The following is an 18,153-nucleotide window of genomic DNA, read 5'->3' on the forward strand; positions in this document are numbered from 1 at the left end:
ATGTCTATTTTATTAATTGAGCTAACAAGACAGTTTAAAAAGAAATAGGTTATGAAATATCCAAGCTATAACTTAGACGTTAGTGTTATTATTTGCTGCAATATATCCTAAAGGGTGATTTAAATGAAATTTTTTAAGAAGACGTAAAATAATCGCTCTGTATATTGTATGATGTACCGTGAAAATTATCACGTATTTTATAATTAAATTGTGGTTTATTAACGAATAAAATTTTGTTTAAATCACATATGTATTGCTTTTCTTTTAATTGCACATCATACAGGGCAATTATTTCATCTCAAAAAGTTTATGTTTCTTTAAAATTTAAATACAGGGTGGTTAAGTGGTAAGATTTTTACAAATGTTTTTTTTTTCCGGATATTTCCGAACGTATCCGGATTTTTCAAATTTTTTAAACGGAATTTTTATTAAGCATTAAATTGCGCAACTTTGCCATAATTTACCCCTGTCTTACGGTTTGCGAGAACCCAATGATGATGCTCGAATTTGGGCCACCCTGTACAATGCGGATCTTTAATGCCCCCCCCCCCCTCCCCTTCAATGTGACTCCCCCTTCCCATTTAAATTTATTTTTCAAGATGGCGCCGAGCCGCCATTTTGATTACAACTGTCAATTTTATAGCAAATAGTATTTATAGACTTATTGACTCATTGAGCCAAGTTTCAAAAAATATATCATATAATAATATGTACAAAATTAATTAAAAGATCTTTAATATAATATATCAATCTCGTAAGTCTCAAATCTTATGCCTATCTTATTTTCTTGCTGTTTAAATCATCACAAACATGTTAACATTTTTAAAATAGCAGCAAATAACATCGCGAAAAGCGGGGTGCCGAAACCTGGGAGCATCTTTAGTGGAACGGTTACTACACATCCTCATTGATTTCAGCACCCCGGTGCCATAGCCTAGGAGGATGTGTAAATATGCATCCCGTGTCGTTCGTATGTTATAGCCGTATTCATTCAATACTACCGCTGCGCTGTTAAAATCATAATATTATCATTGTGTATCGTTTAAATGATAATATTGTTAAATAAAATTAATAGTGTGTTAGTAGAAAGAAGTACAAATAATAAAAACATATTCTTTATTAAAACAAAAATGATATAAAAATCAATAAATTCTTTAATGAGTTATAAATATAATATATGAGTTATAAACATTTCAATTGTCAAGGACTTTTGACAAAACTTAATTTATTTGATGCTTTTTTTGATACTTTTTTCCTTGGATTGTGTGTTTATCTAAGCATTGGAATCGAACATATTTCTAAATAATTACCAATTAATATCTTACTTTCAAAGGCTTAACCATCTTAAGGGAGGAGTAATATATCTATGCATTATGTAACCTCCAATTTTGCGAGAAAATTTCATAATTATCTTTCTCAAGATAAAAAATTCAACATACGAGTGTATTATAGAATGTAATGGCATTGCGCTGTCTGCAGGGATGTATGTTGTAGTAATTATAAGCACTCTGGTCATGACTCAAAAGATGATTTTTTATCATGACAATTTTTTTTGTCATATTTCAAAGAATACTGTGATTTGTTAATAGAAACCACAAAAAAATATAATTTGTGGTGATCTTAATTTTCACGCTGAACTTACCAACTAACTTACGCACCCAAGAAATATTTGACATTTTAGAGTTATATGGATTTAATTCAATACACCTATGAGGATTTTCACTAATAAAAATAATGTAACTACTAAATCAATTATTAATTATTTTATATCAAATATAATCAGAATCATTTTAAGCAATATTGACACAAGCAGTAAACAAAAAACGTTTTTTTTTATAGAATTTTGTCAATACTACGCTCGGTCGCTCTAAAAGTTGTTGTAAAGGCATTAAAATTTTCTCCGGGAATATTTTAGTACACAACTAACGAATTAGCTACAATATTTGCATCTCACTTTACAAACAGCGTTTACAAGAACAAAAATAATTATTGGTGTCGTACTACTGATCGGTTTCGGAAGAAAACAATGTTTTTTAGTAACACTACACCCTATGAAATTAATCAAAATAATTTTAAAATAAAAAATAAAAAGCGGTTGGCGTTGATGAACTTTGACCAACTAGATTATATAAAAAAAGCAATATACTTTCTGATGATCTTGCAGTAGTTATTAACAAATTAGTTGCTGTAGGAATTTTCCCATCAGAACTAAAAACTGCAAAAACCGTGCCAGTTTTTAAAAAAGATGACCGTAAAAACTATAGGGCAATATCTATCATCAGTCCAATTTCAAAAATAATAAAAAAATATTTTTATAATCGTCTTATACAGTTTTTAGATAGTGAACAAATACTAACACCACGCCAGTTCGGTTTCAGGCAGGGGCTTTCGAGTCTGCTACTTTCGAGCTTACGCAACGGATATTCAGTGATGTTGATCAGGGAAGGTACGTTATTTGCGTCTTGGTTGTAACCTAAGCCGAGTATTTGATATGCTTGACCCTTGACATATTGCCAAAAAAATTGGATGTCATTGGCATAAGAGAGTGCATAAATGAATTTTCCCAATCCTACCTGATCGAAGAAAAATGTCTGTTGCTGTGGGCGGGAACATGTCTGTTGCGCAGAGTATGGAGATTGGCACTCCGCAGAGCGAAGTGCTTAGTCTTTTACTCTGACTTTATATTAATGACCTCCTAATGAATCTTTGTATACGGTGACGACACAGTCTGTGAAGCGGCTGGTTTCACCCCAGATGAAGCCAAAGCCAAAGCTGATATTTGCATTCAGCAATTTTATGACTCGTGTCAGCGAAATAAGCTTATTTTAAATATTGAAAGAACGTAAACTTTTAAATTTAATTCATATTATGAATGTGATTTGTAGGATTTTATGCACTTTTTCCTTTCTTCTTTTTCTTTTAGTATTGACGAACTTTACAATGTAAAAATTGGCTGTAAAAAGGAAATAAAGAATTTCTATTTATATTTATATTTGTATTAATACAACAGTTTTACTAAAATATAGTTTCAGTTTAATATTAATTTAATGGTCTTTACATTTTATCTAATAAATTATTAACTTGCTGTTTTTTTTCTTGTATTGGGCTTGCGACTTTTTTAAGATGTTTCTTTGAATAAGCACCGTCGTCAGTGGTTTCCTAAAAATAAATGTATAATAATATAATGTAAGTAATATATATATTATTTCCTTCGCAAGAGTTATTAAGGGAATAAAACCGCAACACAATTTTTGCTATTTTGGTAAAACAGCCTATACATACAGTGTGGTGACTTTAACTGGAATAAATTCACTTAAAACTAACCAAAATTTATCTCACAAAATTCCTGAGACCCGTAGATTTTTGTTTATTTTTTTTTACATTTCAAGATAGTTTTTGTATTTTTTCACCTATAGGGGGGGGTCCAAATTAACCCAAACTTTTTTTTTCAAATGGAAAACCACTTTTTTTTAACTCTCATTGAAAAAAGCCCTTTTTCCTGATTAAATTGACCTATTTACTTTTGTGATTATCTAAAGGAGAAATACGAAAAAAAAAAACATTAAATTATTAAAAGTTGCGTTTAATGTATAAGATGCTCAAAATGAGCACCATTTACTTGTTGGCAAAGCCCAAAACGATAATAAAATTCGTTTCTGACATTTTCTAACACTTCTGGAGATATTTGTCGTCTATTTGTATTTGTTGTTTGTATTTCTTGCCTAATACGTTCTTTGAGTTCATCTAGGTTTCCTGGTTTGCTCATATAAATTTGACTTTTCAAATGTCTTAACAGAAAAAAATCAAGTGGGGTGAGATCAGGAGAACGTGCCGGCCACTCGATTGCACCCCTTTTACCAATCCACCTGTTTGGAAAATTGTCATCTAAATACTGGCGTACATTACGGGCGTAATGTGGGGAGCACCATCTTGTTGCATCCAGATTCTTTCATCATACAAATCTGGATCGAACTGACTCAGATATAAGGCACGTAAGACTGGAACTAGTTCATGTTCAAGAAATTCTAGATATCTTTCCCCAGTTAAAGTATCATTGAAGAATATGGGCCCTATAACTTGCCTGCCAATTATGCCAGCCTAAACATTAGTTTTCTGGGGATATTGTGTATTAGTTTCCGTTACCCAGTGTGGGTTCTCGTCAGACCAGTAGCGACAGTTCTGCTTATTAACATGGCCATTTAGGGTGAATGTAGCCTCATCAGAAAAAAGGATCTCCTCCGAAGATATGCACAGAACTGAACTCTGCAATCTGAATCGTCTTCCAATAACTCTTGAACGGGTTGCATTTTATAAGATCGTTTGTTTGCACTTTTTTCAATTTTTAGCACAGATTTATGATGAATAGAGTTTTCGCGAGCTACTCTTCTGGCTGCAGTTACCGGATTTTCTTCCATCGCTAACAATTCATTTAATTGGGAGTTTTCATCGATTTTAGAAGACCTTTGTCTTGCAACATCCCTCACGTGCCCAACTTCTCGAAATCTGCTTTCGATTTTACTAACCGTACCTTGGTTGATAGATGGCAAATCTGGATATTTCTGTCTGAATAAGTGGACAACCTCTAGCTGAGTATGACTTCTGTCCCCATAACCAATCATCATTAAGATTTCAATCTTGTGGGATTCGGATAAAATAAGGCATTTTTTCAATATAAGTTAACTTATTTAACAACTGGTTGAAATTCACTTTAACAGTGACACTACAACAATGTCAGGAAATGTCTCGATACCAATAAAACACGCCAAAAATTTACCAACACAAAATATTCCGAGACTTTTAATAATTTAATGGTTTTTATTTTTTTTTTCGTATTTCTCCTTTAGATAATCACAAAAGTAAATAGGGTAATTTAATCAGGAAAAAGGGCTCTTTTCAATGAGAGTTTAAAAAAAGTGGCTTTCTATTTGAAAAAAAAAAGTTTGGGTTAATTTGGACTGTAGGTAAAAAAATACAAAAACTATGTTGAAATGTGAAAAAAATAAACAAAAATCGACGGGTCTCAGGAATTTTGCCAGATAAAATTTCATTAGTTTTAACTGAATTTATTCCAGTTAAAGTCACCACACTGTATATATAGGCGGGGCCGATAATCATAATGATAGCTCCCTTGGGTTTGCTCTTATTGATTCTACAACATAGTATTAAAACCAATAAGAAATTCAAGTTTTAATTTTGAGGTTTATGAATAGTTTAAAAATATTAAATTTAGGTCAAGCAACGATCGCAAATTAATTCTGAATTTGTGTTTTTATGCGTTCGACTGGAGAAAATACTAAGAAAATACTGGAGAAAATCACTTTTTAGTTGTTTATTGCCCCTGTACAATAAATCATTCAATTGATACAAAAAAGAAACACTATGATCTATTTGTCGTTATCATTTGAAGGCTTAATCTTAAGACCGCATTAAGACCATGAAAGATGACCTGAAAGAAGAAAATGAAGATCGAGGCAAAAGACAAGAGTTTATAACGACCATAAAACAAGACTTAATAAATTAAAAAAATTATCTTAAAGAAGACCAGGACGAAAAAAAACGAAAACAAGAGGAACGAGACTTAGAACTTAAAGACGATGTGGAAATAAAACAGAAAAAAATAATAACTAAGTTCGAAGCAACAGTTAAAGGAGAATTGGGGCAAGTACAAAAAAAATGCAAGAACTAGAGATGAGAAAATAGCGTTTTTCTATTTATTTCAATTCTGGAATATAGGCAATGATGAAAGTGAAGCCACATTAATGAAGCATGGAATTAACGCTGGAGATAATGCTCTGATAAAACGAACACCTTAAAGAATTCCGGCAGCTAAATAAGGTACATTTTCTTTAATGACTTAAGAAATGAGGACACAAGGAGTGAGACAACCATCCCAGAGTCTCCAGTTGTGGTTAAGTAAAAGGAAGGATCTATTAGATTTTTTGTAGAGTAGCAGCGCCTGAATGACATAACCAAGAAGAAGAGTTATCCCCTACCAAGAAGTGATGACACCCTGGATACGCTATCAGGTTCATAATGATTTTCAATGCTTAATATGCTGAAGAGTGAATACCGGTAAGTATTATATTATTATAAGAAAAAGAGAAATTTATGACTGCAAATTGCCAAACTCCTTTAAATTTACAGAATTGTGCTCCAATGCTTCATGTAAAGTCACCTTTGAAATTTTAAAAGTTCAATATCTCAGCTATCTTATATGAGAAACTGGTATCAAGTCTGATCCAGATAAACTCGAAGCAATCGAAAATTGGCCACGATTCACTTATTTCAGTAAAACACTATCAAAACCAGAAAGAAATGGTTGTGTGACCAGACGAGAGCTATTGGTAAGTAGTAAAAGCTATTTAAAATTTCCATAAATATTTGTATGGTCAACGATGCATTCTTAGGCCGGACCATGCTTCTCTGAAATGACTGTTTCAGTTCAAAAGAAGTTCCATGAAGGACAGAACTGAATAGCAAGGTGTCTTCAACAGATACTAGAGTATCACTTTATAATAGAACATAGGAAGAGCAAATATCCAGACGACCTTGTATAGAAACATGTGAAGATTGTCTTAAAAAGGAATTCAAATAACAGCTAAAGATATTTACTTGTCATCGTATTGGCATTAACAGTCTTAAAGAGTGGGACGCTGCTAATATAATTCAGGATTAGTGGGATGATTTAGTATTTGGCCTTAATTATGAACTGATGTCTCGGGAAACTTCAAAGCCAGAATAGAAAGATATTTCTGACAAATCTACACAAGTTAAAGCTTCCTTGGCTCACTGGAATTCATTGATGATACACGATGGGTTATTAAACAGTTTCTGGGGAAGCGTAGATAGAAAATAAAAGATTTATCTGATAATAATTCCTCGAAAATAGATTCCAAAAGTTCTTAAAGCTGTGCACAGGGGTGAAAAACATTTGTAAATTCGTAAGACCTTGACAAAAGTAATATAAAGGTTTTACTGGCTGAAGATATTAACGCTGGTGCCGACGGTGTGAGTAATGTTCTTCAAGCAGGGGCCCAAGAGCCGGAACTTAAAGGAAAATGAGATAGTATATTGTTGTTCTACCCTTTAAACCAATTGCGAGTAGGACCTTTACCGATATAGTAGGACCTTTATCTACTAGCAGCCTCAAGAATCGATATGCTCTTGTAGCCATAGATTACGTTAGTAAGGAGCCCAAGGTTTATTCCATTCCAAACCAAGAAGCAACCAACGACAGTAGCTGAAGTGCTGTTCCATAACTGGATATGCTGATTTGATGTTCCCAGAGAGATATATTTAGGCCAAGAAAGGCACTTTCAGTCACAAGTATTCCAACAAGTATGCCAGTTGCTGGGAATAAATACTAACCGCACAACCCTACGCCCTCAGTCTGATGGAATAATTGAAAGAATTATTCGCATATTTGAAACCTATTTGAGAGCTGCGGCAAACTCTAAACAAACTAACTGGGCTACCTGTGTACAAGCATTCTTATTGGCATACTGTTCTATCCACGAGTCCACTGGAAAAAGTCCAGCAAAACTTTGGTGATAAACTGCGTTTACCTATAGACATTATTATTGGGAGACCCGACAATGCTAAAACCCTTGAGAGGTACGTCAACCCTCTACAACAGGGTTTTGCGAATTCCGGGAGAAACTTCACCTAGAAAGTATAAGAATAAAATCACGTTATGACATAAAGGCGAATTTTACCGGTTTTAATCCTGATGACAGAGTCTGGTTATATAATCCATGAAGGGCGAAGGGTAAGTCACCAAAACTCCAGAAGGATTGGGAAGGCCCATTTTATGTGGTCATCAAAATCAACAACGTAATGTACCGGGGTCAGCCAGCTCCGACGACGAATATCAAAATTATAAACATCGTCCGGCTAGCCCCTTATCATGACTCAGGTAGCCATGGAGGTGTTGATTGATTGATATTGTTGAAGAACAATCAAACTTGAGAGGAAAGCTGTGTTATGAAAATGTAAATACGTTAATTATTCTCATAATTTAAGTACTGTTTTTCGTATTTTGTAGTTTGAGTTCATTATTTAACTGTATTTGGAGTTCTGCTTATCACTGGAGTTATGCACAATCAATTTTTTTGTTTATCTTGAACAATTAAACAACAGTCAACGCGAGTAAGGTTGGAGTTTTAAAGTTGTAGTAAAAAGTGTGTCCTGACATAAAAGACTATTTCTGGAGTAAGTATGTTCCAGAAAGGAGTGGTAATGATTTCAGTCCGTAATAAAAATAATATGTAATACGGGATATTTTATTTAAAATCAACTTTAAAGAAAATTATTTTTCATGTAAATAGTAAATTACAAAAATAAAATTCCCTTCCATCTTTCTGTTATTATATTTTTATATCGACGTATTTGACGTTTGACATAACGCTGCGAAGTGATAGGATTGCTATACATGTTCCTTAATTATAGAATTTTTTAATCTTTTCATATGTATTTTTTTAGTGCATTAGATTCGGTCGAATTGGATTGGAATAGTTTGGGTGGAGTTGGATTTGGCTGGGCTAGAATGGGTTGGGTTGGGATATATTGCGCTGGGATAAATTGTTTTGAGATAGGACATTGAGATTTACGAGCCCTAGCCCTAGCACGTTACATAACGCAATGTCTTGCGATATACTATTTTTTTTTATTCCTTATATATTTGTTTGTAATAATAATACTGTTACAAAGTAATATTAAAATGTTACATAAATGACATGTTACACATATATCAATGTGGCACATTTAACCAATCCCAAAATACTTATGTATCCCCAATATAACATTATAATATTGCTCAGATATTAGTGATCTTTATTACAATGAGATTACGGCTTGCCGCATTGCAACCTCATTTTGACATTTGAGTGAAATTTACTTGTGGAACCATATTTTATATTTGGTCATTCTCGGTTTTACATGTTTCATCGGTTCACCATGTTTTACATTTTTTTGTGCACGTTTTCTATCTATGTGTCGATATTTCTCAATTTTTGGACACTTTGTGTCGAATAGCGTCCAATCCCTGTTTGTGCCATATCAGCTGATGAAAGTTAAGTAGTTAAGTTTATGTTATATAAAGGTAGGTAATTTAAATTTTGTGTTGAAGCATTTTAGGTATTAGATATGAAAAGCTTCCAATTTATTTAATATCAAAATTGTTTGAATTTTAAGCGATATATCATATCTAATAGTGTATATAGTTTGCTTAATTGCGACTGATGACTGATAAAAAAATTTAGGAGAAGATTGTAAAAATTTAGACGAAAATTAAAGGTGTAATAAACCCCTCTTTTTATATTATTTATACACTTTATCTAAGATATATAAAAAAATGGGAAATGGGATACCATAATAATAAACAATTTTTTTAATGATTTTAAACGAAAAAAAAATATTAATAAGATTTTTAACTTGTATATTTTTAAAAGTATCGATTTTCATATGTAAAATATCTAAAGAAAACTAAAATGTGAACTGTTTATCCTGACCTCAGTGTTTATAACTTTGCTTAATAGGTCAAAAAACTACTTCAGACGATCAATTGTATGGTTTATCGACATATATGTACGTTATCTTTGCAAAAGGTTCTAGACCTCTTAAAATTCGTATTTCAAAACAATTATTTCAATTTTAATGGACAGTTTTACCAACAAGTCTTTGAATTAGGTATGTGTAATTGTTTATCACCTATTTGATCCGACATCATTATGAGTAAACTTTAAAAAATGTTCATTGATCAATTACCTTTTGAATTATTATTTTTCCAATGATACGTCGATCACATTACTACTAGCATGCGTGCCGATCAAATTAGTGTTCTTTTTGATACATTTAATAATTTTCATTCAAAATTCCAATTTACGATCGAAATAGAGATAACAACTGAAACCCTTTCCTTGACATTTTATTTATTAGAACTGACCAATATATAATAAAACAGATTGGTTGGAACCAAAAATCAACATTCTCCAAGAAAGATTTTTAAACTATAACTCTGATTTTTTTTTTACAAAAAATTAATATTATAAAAAATGTGAAGAGTAGGGCACTACAACTATCTCATATCGACTATCACAGAAAGAATCTTGAAATAAAAAACTTTCTTCTAAATAATGATTTTCCACATAAATTAATTGCTAAAATATTGTTCAAAACTAATCAAACAACTCAAAAACAGCCGAAAAAAAACTTTTAATTACCCTATTAAAACACTACCAAACGGTTCTTTTCAAAATTAAAAACGAAAACACTAAAGGACGGAGAAAGTAATGCAATCTATAAAATTACATGTTGTAATTGCGATGATGATATCAGTCAAACTTCTAGATATTTAAAGACTAGAATTTTTAAACATAAAAGAAGTATAAAACCTCATATACTTATTAACAGTAATTCAAAAACCGCTCTTGCTGAGCACAAAAGTGTCAAGGTTCATTTGATTATTCAAGTGAAATGATTGAAATTAAAAATCACCCAAGTAGCATTAATAAAAACAGGACGTTGACAATCGAAGTAATGCTTATTTTAACTTAATTAGTAACATAAAAGTCTAATCTAAGAATACCTCGTACATATCCTAAGATCTAACACTATGTGAATCCTAAGGTATATTTATTCAAAAGTACTATTTACAACAATAAACCTCATCTATGTTTTGTTTTTTCTCTTATAAAGAATTGATAAGTGGATTGGCTGCTTAAAACGATTGTCCAAATTCATCTCCCAATATATATGGTTATAACATAACAGAGAAAAAAATTAAAATTAAAAAACTTAGGAGCACGGAAGGATCTATGAATTTCTTATACTGATTATGATATTACAGTTAATATTATTGTGTGATCTTTTAGTTTTAAAATTTAGAAGGTTTAGAGATTATATGGAGTGCTAGTTTTTTTTTAAATTTTGGTTAAGTTTTATAATAAATTTTTAAAATAATTAATTTTATATGGTGTTATTTTAATTGTATAAAATTGGTTCAATGATTTTTAACTTTATATTTTTCGTATAGATTTAGGCATACCTAATTAGTTTACTGTTGCATCATAATGCAACAGTAAACTAATGCTCCTGAGAAAACTCTAATATAGCACAGTAGCTGAAACATTCCGTGCAACCTCTCCCGTGAAAGGTAACGTAGTAATTAACTTTTGAAATAATGTAACTTTCTCAATAACAAAGTGTTTTTTTTTGTTATATATTGGAGCTGTATTAAAATGGTTATATGATATATTTTTTGATAAAGTATGCATTTCACTTTGCTTTCTTTAATATCCTAATGGCAAAAATATTGTTTTTGTATGTGGGTCCTTATAAAAACAATAACATGGTCTATAAATACATTTAGTCACTCAGATTTACATTGTTACCCATTCATGACGTACTGTTATAATATACCTACAACATTTTAGTATAATATCACATTAATGTCTCATAGCGACATATCTTTATTATAACTTTTTATAGCGCAGTTGCGAAAATTCGGCGCTTGCGGGTCTATCTATGTTAATAGTATTTACATAACATTACATTACAGATACATATCTGTGGTAGCTGGGTATGAATAGAATCTCAAGATGTTAAAAAATATGGACCCTAGGAATCTCTGCATAAGGTTTGAATTTTTCAGCATTGGATATTAGCTTGTGTACAAATAGCCATTACTTTTATTAAACGTGTTGCACGTTTGATTGCTTGGGAATTGTTTTTACTAATATTTGAAGCATTCAAAATTTGATTGTGAGTCAGGGGCGTACCCAGGTAGGGGCAGGGAGGGGCAGCTGCTTAAAAGATAAAATAAATGTCATTTTTCCTGGCAAGTGGGAATTAAAAACGTGTTACCTACTCTGGGCAAAATGAAGTGTTAGAAACAAAATATCCGAAATAGCATTAATTTATACGATCAATAGCAACATCTTCTATTGAATGTCAATACCACGAAGAACGTTCTAGCTGGAAAGGAAAGGCAGTGATAGCAAGTATGAGATAAGGACGGAAATAGATTCCAGAGTCGAGTATTTTCTATGTATTTGGGGAGCAGAAATATTTGAATATATAAGCGGGATCGTGAGACAGAGCAAGGCAATTCAGTTCGACGAGTCAATGAGACAACGAATACAATTCAATTCAGTACAGTGTTTAATACGAGCAAATATTTCATGCGCCATAGTGTCTTATAAAGAAAAAATAAAAACCCTATAATAAGTTTCGGTCTCAAAACATCCTTTATATATGTCCCGAAGGTTACATGTTTCGCTAATAAAGCATCATCAGACGTTATAAACTAAATGATCTGCTTAGTACCTCTAGTTTATAAGGTCTGATAATGCTTTATTAGCGAAAGATATAACCTTTAGGACATATATAAAGGATGTTTTGAGACCGATACTTGGAATTTTTATTTTTTCGCTACTTACGTAGGTCTCTTTGAGATAATGAACGAGTTCTTTCAAATAGTGTCTTATAGTTTAGTTGCGGCGACTTGAGATTTAATTTACGTTTATTGTGCAACAACTGGAGACTGTAAATATTACTCTCTCAAACGGATATCAGGAAATTCTTTAAAAGAGGTGAGTCAAAACAAAATAAAACCTAATATGATTATTTGATTTCTTTGTTCAAACCACAAAGTTAACGAATATCGCAATTTTACTTTTACTGATAGGAAGTCCGAAGTAAATGATACTTGAATGTGATGTTATTATAGGTATCTTGATCTTTATTTTCCGTATTCCGCCTCCTATTCCTAAACAGCATAAGAGTAATTTTGTGTAACTATCAAAATGGCGTCAAGAAGAACCTTATTTTAAGTGGAGAAATAAGCACGCAGACCAATTTTTATGACTCAAGAAAAGGGGCAGATAGTCGGATTGCGACATCGAGAGCGGTCGGTTTAACTTTACCGAATTTTTCATAATTCGCTGTTTAATTAGCTCCCGTAGTTTACATTTGTGTATCCATTTTTTAGAGATAACACGCGAAAAAAGAAAAAAAGGTCGGGAAAGTAGCAGTGGAAGCGGAAGCGATGAAAATGAGAACCATGATAAAACTACTCATGTAAGATCATTGCATGCAAACATTGGACAAGCATCACATTCTCCAGTAGAACTGTAAATATATCTGTTCCCGACTATTCTGCTCGACGTCGTCCGAATCACGACGTCAAACTTATGACATCAACGTCGATCCTGAAATTATAGTGGACGATGGCTATCATGAAAATGATCTGGGTCGTTATGTTGGGTTGGCTACCCGACAGAAAAGGAGAAGGAGTTGTTACAAAATCCTTGGATGCCGCCCAGATATTACAATTTTGAAAGTGATGCAAGCCATTTTAAAAGAAAATTTAATCATGCTTGGTTGGATCAATATGCACCATGGCTAGTATATTCGAAGCGACTAAAGATGCTCTTTGTAAGCATTGTGTTTTGTTCTCTCCGCCCATCAGCACTGTGAGAGGAATTTTGGGATAATTTATAGTCACACCATATAAAGCTCAAAAATATGCATGAAGACTGCAGAAAGCAGATCAAAGATCAACCTTCACCTAACAGCGACAAATGCTGTAAAAAATCGATGAAAAGAGACAAATATTGTCATCAATTATTTCTTATATAGTATTTTTTTCATTATTTCTTGTATAATAGCGGTACATATGATATATCTCTTAGGGGAAAACAAACAGATAAGGGTGTTTTATTAGATTTATTGAAGTTGAGAATCAATTCAGGGGATGACAAATTAAAGATTTACCTGGAATAGTGCCGTCGCAATGCAGTTTACACATCACCAGAAATACAAAACGAATTGATAAATTCATGTGGCGAAGTTATTAAGGAAAATATAATAAGTGAGGTTCAGAAGGACATGGTTTACGCAGTCTTAGCTGGTAAAACAGCAGACGTAGCTAAGAAAGAACAACTGTCAATAGGCATGCGATTTCAGGACAAAAGCAAAAGAAAAATCAGAGAAGAATTTGTAGGGTTCGTTGAACTAAAAGCTCAAAATACTTCAGCAATTGCCGAAGCAATTGATAATTTCTTGATTAGTTCTAACCTTCCAACCAAAGATTTCGAAGGGGTTTGAATTTAATAGCCGTTCTGTAATGGCAGGGAAAGAGGGTGGCGTACAAGCTATTTTAAGGAAAAAATATCCTCGTGCTTTATTTTCATTGTTCAGGTCACAAACTCAACCTTGTTGTGAATGATGCAAACGCAGTGCCAGAAAATAGAAATACTGTCGCCACTGTAAAGGATGTTATGACGTTTTTCAGAGAATCGACTACACGCTCCAAACCTATGACTATTGTGTGAGACGAGATGGTCCAAAAAATTAAATCAATCAGAAAGTTTTTAAAATTTCCCAGGGCTTGTAAAATCTCAAGAAACGTTATCCGTAGAGGAAAATTATGCCACCAGAAAATCTGCATATCAGTTGCATTCAGCCGTTACAAAACCAGTGTTTATTATTCCTCTACAAATAATAGCCAAATATTCAGCCGTTTTGGAACTAGCAGTTTGCGCACTGCAAGCTAAATCGATCGACATCGGTGGAGGAACACATAAAAAATATCAAGGACACTCTCAGAAATGACTGCGAGTTTCCTGATAAAATAAGTAATGAAAAGCTTTCCAAAAGCGCGAACAAGCAAACACATAGAAGTAATCCGCCATCAAACAATGATAATGAATATTGGCGGCGTTCCCTGATAATACCATTGATTCACTCATTTCATCATTGAATATTCAATTCTCCCAAGAAAATACTTCGGCGTTTGCTTTAAGTAAGCTACATCCCTTGTATATGACCAAGACCAAAACCAGCATTACAGACTTATACAAGAACGCAGAATCATTCCAAGAATTTTATAATCTAGATATTACCAGAGAACTAAACCTTTGGCATATTTATGGGTGAAAAAGGCTTTATCAGATGATCAATTAAGGGAAATAGAAGTAGTTGATCTGTTCAACGAAGCCAACATTTTTTACCCTGCTGTCAGAAAGGCACTGATTTATTTTAAGCACTATCCCATGCACTACGGCGACCGTAGAGCGGTTCTTTAGTACGCTGCGAAGAGTTAAAACGTGGCTTAGAAGCACCATGGGTGAAGAAAGGCTTACAGGTTCATGTCTAATAAGCATACATCGCAATTATTTAAAAGAAAGCAGTGAGTTTATTGAAAAGACTATCGTAGACTAATTTTCGGCAAATCCTAGAAGACCTCTGTTAAATTAATATACATATATCGGGTGGTGCGTCGCCGAGCGGAACATAGGAAATCCCATGTAAATTTTAAGGGGATCAATTATTGGCTTCCCTGTACATTTTACAGACAAAATGTATGATAACTTTTTGAAGAGACCAACCTGGCAAACCCTCGTGCAAAGTTTCAAAAAATTTAAATAAGCGAATCTTGAATTATTCAATTAAATGTAATTGCAAAATTACCAAATTTTCGGTTCAGGTAAAACCAGACACTAGCCACCAGCAAACAATTTGTTAGAAAGCTTTGTCAAATCTCACCTACAGCCAAATACAAGAAAAAAATTTTTTCGTTTTATCAATCTATTTAATATAACGAATGAAAATTTATAAATATTTAATAAAACGATGAAGTTAAACCAATAACAATTATTATTATCAATTATTAAAAAAATAATTTTATCATACTTTTTAAAATTTAATTTAACCAATAGCAGTATCTGAAATATTTTCAATTTATTTTCCTATCAAGCCTATCTGGTCCATTTCAACCATTAAACCTATTGTTAGTAAATTCGAGTCCAAAGACATTGCAATAAATAATTGTAAATGTTTAACTCAGAAGATCGAAAATAGATTCGAAAAAAGAGAGAACAGAACTCTTAATATTTTACTAAGTGTAAAAAAATAAAATAAAATAAAATACAATAACTTTTTTAAAAATAATAGAGACATCAATTAATCAAAATATAAAAACATCAATTAATCAAATTTTCAAACAACCCCCCATTAACAGCTAAACAATATCCTAACCGATCATAAAATTCATTTCTAACGTTACTAAGTTGATATTGGGAAATTTTTACTTGAAATTAAAATTACATTCTAATGAAATAACGTTTTGTAACTGGGTTAGATTCTCAAATTTTACACTTTTATAAATGACACTTTTTAAATGACCCCACAAAAACAAGTCATTCGGTGAAAGATCAGGTGACCTGGCTGGCCAAAGTATCCGGTATTGTGGACCAATAATATTGCCGTTAAAAGCATTTTCCAAGCACTCTCTAACCATACGGGCATTATGGGCCGGGCAACCATGCATTTGGTACCAGATCATTTGATCTTCCTGAACAACTTGTTCCAAGGCGGCTCCAATTTGATTTTGAAATAAGTCCAAATAGGTTTCAGCTGTTAGGTTATAGTCCATAAAAAAGGGTCCAATGATAAGGTGTCCGATAATTCCCACGAATATATTTGTTTTTTGGGGATAGTGTGTCCGAGTATGAACAAAGCGATGTTCATTTTCTTGGCTCCAATACCGGCAATTCTGAACATTTGGTTCAGTTTGTCGAGGTATATACAGTATGAGAGTAGTACAGTCAGTTTTCTTGAGGGTAAATGTACATTCATCGGTAAAACAAATATTTCTTAAAAAAATCCTATCATTATTTGCTCCTTTCATCATTTCAAAACAAAATGCCACTCTTCCCTCTTCATCTCCTTCCTGCAGCTCCTGATGTTTTTCGAATTTATACGAATAATATTTGTGTTTTTTTAAAGTGTGCAATACCGTTGTATGATGTTTATTTACCTCTTGCCCAAGAACACTCTTACTAACCATCTGGTTTTCCTCCACACTTAGTAGAGTATTAAGATCTCTGTTCTCTCTTTCTTCGGCTCTATTTTCAATAACCCAAGTTGAACATTTACAATTATTTATTACGGTAAATTTGGACTGGAACTTATTGACAATACGTTTAATAGTTGAAATGGATGGAATGGGCTTGGTGGGGAAATAAGCTGAAAACATTTCAGATGCTGCTCTAAAACTGTTTCCCGCATAATGCCACTTAGTTATGGCTATCTATTTTTTCGTCGATTGAATAATTCATACTTGTTTTCAAATATCGACTGTCACTGACTTATTGACACTTTTCCTCACGTCAGTGACAATATTCATTCTACTGGTGCCCGTTTGGTTTTACCTGATCCGAAAATTTGCTAATTTTACAATTACATTTAATTGAATAATTCAAGATTCGCTTATTAAAACTTAAAAAAAACTTTGCACAAGGATTTGCCAGATTGGTCTCTTCAAAAAGTTATGTTACATTCTTTCTATAAAATGTACAGGGTCAATAATTGACCCCCTTAAAATTTACATGGGTTTTCCCATGTTCCGCTGTGCGACGCACCACCCGGTATATTATGATTATTATATATACAGGGTGCCTCCGATTAAGTCGGCACTATTGGTATCTTTGTTAATATTTAAATTATTAAAATAATAATTTAAATATTAACAAAGATATCACATTTTTCAATATGCGTAAAAGGCATTTTACTAATTTAGATTTTACAAAAATCACAAACTTTGCTAACATATAACTGTCAGTATTTCTTTATTTAATAAAATTTCTACGGCTACTGTCATTTTATTATTCAAACACTGATTTATTTGTTTTGCTCTCAAAAAGTTCAAGGCCAACTTGCCTAAATTTGACAAAATTATTAATATCGCTATAACTTTGTTATTTTTAGGTTTAGGCTATTAGTCTAAATAAACTTTTTTATTAAGAAAATTATTATCTTTTGATTAATGTAAAAATATACAGGGGATTCCATTTAACAAAAGTACATTTTTCACATTTTCTCGAAAACGCGATGTTAAATTTTTTTTCTGTTTTCACCATTTTAATCAACAGAACAAATCCTACTAGTCTGCTAATTTAACCGACCCTGTATCTTGGATATGGCTTGGATATGGATATGGCGACAAGACTCGAACACAGGCCGAAGTTTGCGATCTGTTTAACAATAAGTACCCGGAGAAGCCTATTATACGTTCGATAGTAAGCAAAATTGAAAAAAAGTTTAGAGATTAAGGTCATGTTAGAGATAAATGCAGCTTGCAGGCTTGCAAAA

The 18,153-nt window shown here is 32.5% G+C and overlaps 1 protein-coding gene across 7 annotated transcripts in view; it reads right to left on the bottom strand.

The window, feature by feature from the left end:
- Positions 1-3,010: 3,010 nt before the first annotated feature.
- LOC126743543 (uncharacterized) overlaps positions 3,011-18,153 on the bottom strand; it is a 245,398-nt gene continuing 230,255 nt past the window's right edge. For 6 of the 7 annotated variants that reach the window (XM_050450707.1, XM_050450699.1, XM_050450684.1 and 3 more), the window contains one exon: positions 3,011-3,159. In XM_050450707.1, the coding sequence (XP_050306664.1) occupies positions 3,055-3,159 (105 nt within the window). In that variant the 3' untranslated portion in view covers positions 3,011-3,054. The remainder of the gene's footprint in view (positions 3,160-18,153) is intronic. The other variant, XR_007662924.1, reaches the window with a different exon arrangement.

The sequence above is a fragment of the Anthonomus grandis genome, chromosome 1 (genome assembly GCF_022605725.1).
Source record: "Anthonomus grandis grandis chromosome 1, icAntGran1.3, whole genome shotgun sequence".
Taxonomy (NCBI): Eukaryota; Metazoa; Arthropoda; class Insecta; order Coleoptera; family Curculionidae; genus Anthonomus; species Anthonomus grandis.